General features: G+C 23.5%; 1 protein-coding gene across 2 annotated transcripts; it reads left to right on the forward strand.

Moving 5' to 3' along the window:
• Positions 1–712: 712 nt before the first annotated feature.
• Positions 713–1,875, forward strand: LOC126852029 (ribosomal RNA processing protein 1 homolog). Of its 2 annotated transcripts, XM_050596497.1 has the most exons (3): positions 713–964; positions 1,153–1,424; positions 1,521–1,875. In XM_050596497.1, the coding sequence occupies exons 1-3, from the start codon at positions 938–940 to the stop codon at positions 1,804–1,806; spliced, it is 585 nt and encodes a 194-aa protein (XP_050452454.1). In that variant the 5' UTR covers positions 713–937; the 3' UTR covers positions 1,807–1,875. The 2 variants fall into 2 exon arrangements, with proteins under 2 accessions (XP_050452454.1, XP_050452455.1); XM_050596498.1 differs by lacking the exon at positions 713–964 and having other exon boundaries at positions 1,083–1,424.
• The last annotated feature ends 7,135 nt before the right edge of the window (positions 1,876–9,010 follow it).

Genomic DNA, 9,010 nt, shown 5'->3' on the forward strand with positions numbered 1-9,010 from the left:
TGGCGGTGAGAGAACGATATCGTACACGTGTACCCCTACGAAAAGATACAATAAAGACGTTGAAGGTTAAGAGCAAGATGCGATCCATAGATGCTAAAGCCGAAATTAAAAAGAATGTACTCATCGCGCAAGAAATTAAAATGGCGCGACTATTAGCTAATAATGATAAAAGAATAAGAGATAAAGTGTTAAAAAGATTGAAAAAGTGGCTATCAGTACGATCACAAAGTTCGTTTGGTAAGTTGCTGTTCATAATATTTTATTAAATAGATTATGGAATTTACGTACAAATAGATTTAAATAAAAATATTTTATATACATTTTGAAACTTAATATTATTTTATAATACTATGCTATATTGTAACCTTTACAGCTTTTACAAAAACAGACTTTATGAGCTTGTGGAAAGGTCTGTTTTATTGTATGTGGATGTCTGACAAAATGTTGATTCAAGAAGAGTTAGCTGAGTCACTTAGTAAACTTGTACATTGTTTCAATTCAAAATATAACATTTTTCTCTAATACAATGTTTCAAACTATACAATGATCGGAATGGAAAATTTGGAATATTTTAATTCAGTAATTTACAGTAATTATAGTATTTAAATTGAAAGCCATTAAAATTTATGAATTACATTTCTAATATTTTGCATATTTAAATATGGCAAAAAATAGTTAATAATGCTAAGAGTTTTAATCTAATCCATACAAGTTATTATGAACTTGTGTTCATTAGATCAAATTATTATAGAAATAAAATTTTTAGTAAAGAATTTTTTTGTTTATATACAATACATTTATACAATGTATATAAATAATTTTAACATGATTTTTATTTTAGAATGTTCCAAGAAATTTATCATTAAAAAGATATCTAGTAGTTTTTTAAGATATATTATATATTGTATATATATGGTGTGTGTGTATATGTATATATATGGTGTGCGTGCGTGCGTGCGCGTGCGTGCGTGCGTGCTCGTGCGTGCGTGCGTGTGTGCGTGCTCGCGTGCGTGCGTGCGTGCGTGCGTGCGTGCGTGCGTGCTCGCGTGCGTGCGTGCGATGCGTGCGTGCGTGCGGTGTGTGTGTGTGTGTGTGTATATATATATATATATATATATATATATATATATATATATATATATATGTAAATAGGCTGGTTTTCCTTGCACCCATGTGGATAGTATGCAAAAAATTGAGATAGAAGACACAGAAAAAAATGTTGATAATGAAAATAGTCAATTTTTGGAAAATGAAATACAACATAAAAGTGAAAAACCTTTAGACCCAAGAGCAGGTAAAGTGGATGTGGAACTACCACAAATACCTTTTAATGCTGCAAAAATTGTTAACATGCTTTCAACATATCATTTTCATCCATCATCAAAGGCAAAATCACGAAGACAACTTTCAAGACTTATTGAAGAGTATGTATATTGTGCTATTTTGTCTTAATAGTCTATCAAGTTTTTTTTATATGTACTCTAAATTATACTTGCATTGTGCAAAAATTACACTTTCAGATTTAAGGAATTATCAGAGGGAAGAATGCCCCTTGGAATAAAGAAAATTAAAAACTCAAATTTAGAGAGACGAGACTCAAGGAAAGAATCGAGAAAGGCTACATTACGCCTCATTCAATTTGAGAAAGAATTATTTTCTGACAATATTAATAAAAAACAAAAAAGGAAAAGAAATGGAGAAGCCGTTGCTAGTGATATATCTTCTTATGATAGCCTAAAAAATAAAAATCATTTAGAGTTCAATTACGCTGTAAATGATTTCGCTACATTTTCAATGGCTTTATAACTCTTATTTCTGATTAATAACTGTAAATGGAATTAATAAAAATTTTAATATGGTTGTAAAAATAAAAAATATTATTTTAATATTTTCTACACAAACACACACACACATTCTGCCAATTACTATATTATTTTCAAGTAATAAATTTTCCTTTTTTCTCTCTTTTTCTCTTTGTTCCTGCTTTTATCCTCGAGTTTTCTCTCTTTAAAAAAAGCTTTTTTTTTTTACTGTAATATTTAAAATTTTCTCATTTTTAATATTTAATATAATTCTATAATTAAGAAAACCAAAATTTAATAAAGTAAAATTTATATATTTAAAATTATTTAAAAAACAATTTTTTCATTGATAATCTCACTTTATATTTAATTTACCAGAAACTTTTTATTTATTTATTACTCTATATAATTGTTAAGTAATATTAAAATATATAACAGAGTTATATTAATTAAGAAAAAATTGTTTTTATAAATTGACCAAAGAATCTATTGTAAGAAAGAAAAAGCATCAAAATAATTTGTGTAATGGATATACCTTTAAAAAACTTTGCATCTGCTGTTACACATGGTCCAGTTTCCATATAACAGTTATAATATTGCTCCCGCAGTTTATCATTATTGAGGATATCATTTATATTGATGTAATCGTATTGATCGGAATAAAGCGGGGAGCACACACTTTTGCATAAGCGCATAACCATAAGTATAAGGAAATTGATTGGTTCATTTCGTTAGGCATATGTTTGTGGACCAATCAATTTCCTTATACTTATGGTTATGCGCTTATGCAAAAGTGTGTGCTCCCCGCTTAACAATGCAGTTTAATCGAATCATTTTCCTTTACGCTATCTCGAGAAAAAGATACTGAATGATCAAATCGAATGTTCATCTTATTTATACGTTTTGATGGAAATAAGAATTAATTATATGCCAGACAATGATAATGCATAAATAAGCCAATTAAATCATTTGCCAATTGAGTCATGCATGTTTAAAGTGTAAATATTAGAAAAAAAAACTTAATAGTCATCTAATCATTCTATATCCTTCAGAGTTCATTTATTGAAATACAAATGACAGACTACTTAAAGAAATAATGTAAAAAACAATTTCATAAGTCTACACTTGTAATTTATTCTTATTTTTGCATTACACAAATATGCATAATGTTTCCATATAAATGGTTAAAATTTTTTATAATCGGTTCTCGCATATAAGTAGAGACGATCAATCTTATAAATATCATATAAAACATCATATATATATAAAAAAAAAAATCTTATAAAAGATTAGAAATAAAATATTTTTTAAATTCAAGTTTAAATTGATATATACATGTGATAATATCTTATTTTTTCTATAATATTATGTAAGTTTTAATTCATGACTTCTTTTGTGAATAATAAAAATCTATAATGTCAAAAATGGATATTTACTTTCTTGGAAACGTGCGAATAGCATAATATCTTGAAAATTTTGACTTTGACTTATCTCTGTGTAATTATTTTTTTTTTAAATTCCTATATAATTTTTATTATATTTATTATAAATGCGTCAGATCACTGCACGCGCTTAGCGCCCATCATGTTTGCTTTCTTGTTATTAATATAATGTATTAATAATTAATATTAGTTAATATTAGTAATAATTAATATTAGTAATTAATATAATATAAATAAATAATATACATTATCGCATATAAATTTTATACAATTGTAAAGTTAAAAATTTATACATTGTGTGATTTCTATTAATTACAATATTATATAATATTACATAAGTAAACTTATCAATATTATAATTCACATCTATTGCTATTATCACAAATTCTTAAATTCTTCTTAAGGCAAATTTAGTATTTTTTGTAGAAATTAAATTAACATTCTTATTTTAAGTTTGAATCAATATATTTTCGTCAAAACTAAGTTATTATTAATCTTTCTCTAAGTTATATATTATTATCCTTCTCTAAAAAAAAAATGTTATTAACATATTCCCATTAAGCAAGAAACATTTGGTCAACATTTTAAAATGTTGATTTTATATAAATTTTCTAAACGTTATGATGTAATATTTTATAAATATATTTAAAATATTTTAATAAATGTATTAATAACTTTTGAAAAAATATTTTAATTTATGTTTTATAAATATTCTAAAAATATTATTTAATAACATCCCTCTCAAAATATTAATAAAATATTCTAGAAACATTAGTCAAAATGTTTCTTAAATGTTATTAATACATTTATTAGAATATTTTTAAAATATTATAATAAACATATTAATAACATTTTTAAAATATTTTAATTTATGCTTTATAAATATTTTTAAAATTTTATTTAATATTATCCCTCTTAAAATATTAATAAAATATTTTAGAAACATTAGCCAAAATGTTTGCGTATGCGTGATTTATTCTTTCGGAACACCCGTGTCAGCTTTCAGCGTGCCACATGAGATCGTGTAAGAACACGATCTAGCATAATAAATGAGTTACAGTTTTTGCGAGTTATAGTGCTGCACGAAAGAAGAGGAAAGTGTTTCTTTTAGTGTGTTATATTAATATCTTGAAGGTAAAATTAAGATATTTGTCGATATTTTAATTAAACCGAAGGACGAATTATAGATTAAGTTGTATTACTATTCTATATGCATTTTTAATAAAATCTGTGAAGCATTAAGTTGTCTTACTATTCTGTATGAATTTTTAATAAAAATACGCAAAACTTAACCTGATTTTATAATAGATTTTTTTTTAATTATATGAAAATAAAAAAATATTTTCTTGTACTTTATATGTGTATATATTTGTATTATTATTCCTTATTAAACAATAAAAATAATATTTAAAAATACAAAAATACAATTTATATTTAGACATTCTATTAATATTAAAAAATTGTTGAAAACATGTTATATATAATATTTATAAAATAATAAAAATCAATCAAATTAATGTTAGAATTAATATTAATGTTATTAATATATGTTATAATATTAATGATATTAATATTAAGTTATGTAGATGTTGATACTAATGTTATTTTATTATTGATTTAATTTTATGAGAAACATTATTAGAATCTTAAAACAACATTAATGCAATATTACTTGTAATGAAATAGAAAGTGTTATTTCAACATTACCAAAACCTCTAAATCAGTGTCAAAGTTTGTTCATAATGATGTTGCATACAACGTTAAAAACTACATAATGGATAACATCACTATGTTAGTGAATATTGTTTAATAATAATAATGTTTAATTTTAATAACGTTATTATATAACGTTGTAGTAATGATTTTTGCTTACTGGGTTATTATCTCTTTTCCGCGATGCTGATTGGTTCTCTGTTCTCTCGCTGTGCTTACTTTATGATTATTATAGCTATCATCGTGGAGATATAATTCATTTACATTTGAATCCAAAGTTATTATGTAAATAATTTATATGTATGTGTCATATAATAAATCCGCAATATGCAATGTACTTGATAACATCTGGGAAAATTTACGCTGGTTTCTTTTATTTATATATAGAGGATATTTTAATTAAATGTTGATTAGATTAAATTTATTTTATAATACGATTTTATAATAACATTAAAATTGAATCAATAAATTAAACAAAACACTTATAAAACTTTATTCAATCTGTACAAATTGTTCAAATCTAAAATTCAAACATTTCTATTTACAATAGTTCAAAAATCTGTATCTGGGCTTTTTTTTTAGTTTTGGGTAAAATATGTAAATATTATATAAAAATACTTTTCTATATTCTTAGACCATTAATTAGATTATATCAATATAATCATTTTTATTTGTTATTGGGTAATGCTCCGATATAAAAATTATTAAGTTAATTTTTTATCGGAAAAATGTGATATACTTGTTTTTACTTAGTTTTCTGCCCTTGATGTCTTAACTTATATTTTGAACAACATTTAAAGGTATAGAATATTGAGAAGCGATAATTATTGCAATATTTCATGGTGAGGCGATAAGATTTCAAGTCACGATCTCTTGATCAGAAGTATATACATTGGGTTACGTAAGTTATTATTAGATATATACGCTATAACATAAAATTGTTTATTAGTTTTTTATAGAAAGAGATAATTATTTTATGAATTATAGATCAGATAATATGAAAATATCAATTATTGTTAATACATATGTACTTATAATATTGCATTGTACATCATGCAATAATAAGATATCATTGATAATAAGCGAGTAAGATATAAACACTGTCATTTCAAGATATGAAACAAAACATAGCATATAATTTGTATTAATTGGTAAGTTAAAATAATTTCCTGGAAATATATAAAAAAATAATATTCTCATTTTTGAAAATTATATATTATTCTTATTATATTATCCTTATTAGCCTGATTTTTTTAAATCATCTTTATTTTTTATAGTCGCACAAAAATAAATACATTTATACTATAAATATTCTTTTATTTTTATACAAAATATTATATTACTATGTAAGTAGTTTTTTAAAGCAATATATATTTTAAAGGTTGGCAGAAATAACGAATCTGTATAGGATCTGTATATAATTTTAATATATTCTATGCAACTATATTTTTATTACAATTTAATATATACATGTATATAAAGAAAAAAAAAGAATGAAGTTTCCTGATCTGGTAGGCCCTGTTTAATTCAATGCGTAAAACTTACAACATTTTTATATACAATACTTTTGCTCTGACCAATAAACTCTTGCAACCCAACATTACGAAAGATCAGCCGGAGCTTCCTTTTCTTCAATTCGTGATGATGGTGAAGGAATAAAATATTGCTTAAGTTATGGCACTTTCTGCCACGAGTCCAGGGGCCTGAAAAGCTGCTGAAAAGAATCACTGAAAGACTCGATTAGCACCGTAGTTATAAAATTATATTTTATAACATCATGTTTGGTGCATAAAAAATTTTTGTTTAGTAAACTAAAATTTTTTTTCGTGTAACATAAATTATCCAAAAATATAAAAAAATTTATAATTTGTTTAATTTACAAAATGATTGAAAACAGAAAATTTTTAAATTTGTATTATATTATATAAGAATTATATCGTTAAAAATATTTTATGTTGATGTATCTCAAAGAATTACAAAATTTGTAAACTGGACATATTATACCTCTTACTTTGTTTTATGTTTTAAAAAATACTTAACAATATTAAGGATGCTCTGGATGTACAATAGTAGCAAAAAATTGACAAAATTAAAAAGAAAATATATTATTTCTTACGTTTAAACATTTTGAAAAATTAAAAAAATAAATTCGGGTTATGGAAAAAATTAAGTATCACAAAATAATATGGATTTTGACGTCTTCGTAAAAGAAAATAGTTATAATTAATATTTTTCCTAATTTATAGCAAAAACTTTTGATTGTGAATATTCTCTAAAATCAACTGCAAAAAACAATGAAAAAGTAATTTGCAGAAAGAGAAAAAGAGACAGATAATATTTCTTTACAATTTTTAGTAAATAACTTTTAAACGAATTAGTAGATCTAAATGAAGTTTTGCACAAATATTTATTAGAAATTATTATTATATGTAAAAATTTTTATTTTATTGGTAATATTTTTTTTGTCAAATTTATCAATAAATGCTACAGTAGGCGGATTTTCCATAAGAATCAATAGTAACTTTAAATTCAAATAACTTCCAAACCGTTAAGAGAATTTTTGCACAAATATTCAGAAGAATAATCTATGAAATTTTAATGCTTTTATTAGTATTTCGATATATATGTCACATACATTCTTAATAAATACGTGTAAGTTAAAATTGTTAAATGTTGAAATAAACATATGTTACATCTTAACAATTGTTAAATATTACATTGTAATGTGATATTTTTGTAATTTACTTACCCATTTTGAGATATTGAGATCCAATTCCAGAAAATATAAAGCAAATCGGTCTTTTTGTACATGCGACCCATTTTGATTATTGTGCTATCAGATATATTGAATCTAGCAATTATATTTCCTCTACAAGAATGATCTTTTATATTGTCACTATGAATATGATGTAGCAGAGAGATATATTCTACATCGACTGATATCTGTACCTACAGAAATATCGTTATTAATCATAAGTGTGTAAATTATCTTATATCTTAATAATAGACTATTCTTATAATTAATTTTCTTTAAATTAAAATTTTATCTTTTAATAAAAAAAGTTTTTGCTGAAGATTTCTATAAGAAGGTTTTATAATAAGGTTTTATAATAAAAATCTCACACAATTATTAAATAATATATAAATAATTAAATTTAATATTTATAAGTTTTGCATAATATTTTTTTTTGTTTATATAATAACACGCAGCCTCTTTTCTAATAAAAAGTGAAGTTATATCACATTTAATACCACGCATATCAAATTTGAATAAAATATACGTATTAAAATAAACATTTAAATAAACGTTTTCCAGAGTTTCGAAATTTTCATTTTCTTTGCACAACTTTGATAACCTGTATTTTGAGAACAAAGTAGTTTTATAAGATTTTTTCTTCTTAAAATAAGCCAAGGAATATCCCTTTCAAATTTGTTATACTTAAGAAACATACAAGCCTAAAGCAAATTAATATCGTTCAAAAACAAAAACTATTACTATTCGTCTTAAAGGAAAATTATACAAATTGAAATAAAATGTAAACACTAAAAAATTACTTAAATTAACAAATAAAAAATAATGCACATACAGGTACATTTTATTGCTTATTTTATTTCTGAATCTATTTTAATTTTTATATTATAATTTGCCTAACCCATCTTGACTCTTTCTTTTCTTTTTAAATTTGATTTGTATTGTATTATTTTTTTTTTTGAATGATATTAGTCAAGACCTGATAAATAACGTATTCTTTTATATCCTTAATTTTTAATCTCTTTCCTATAGAACATTCCTATATAAATTAAACAATTTTTTTTGACTTTGACTGCAAAATACGTTATTAGATAAAATATAAAAGCAATAAAAAAAATTATTATAAAATTACAAATAATATTTATTACACGTGAAACTGAGTTTTATTGGCGTAGTATGCGTATTGAAATAATATTTATTTTATTTGAATTACCGCCGGAAAATGGATGAATAAAAGGCCAAGATCTGATTGGCTGCAATGCAAAATATGCGCAAAAGCATATCTATTTTCATCATGCCTA

This window comes from Cataglyphis hispanica, chromosome 9 (genome assembly GCF_021464435.1).
Source record: "Cataglyphis hispanica isolate Lineage 1 chromosome 9, ULB_Chis1_1.0, whole genome shotgun sequence".
Classification (NCBI taxonomy): domain Eukaryota; kingdom Metazoa; phylum Arthropoda; class Insecta; order Hymenoptera; family Formicidae; genus Cataglyphis; species Cataglyphis hispanica.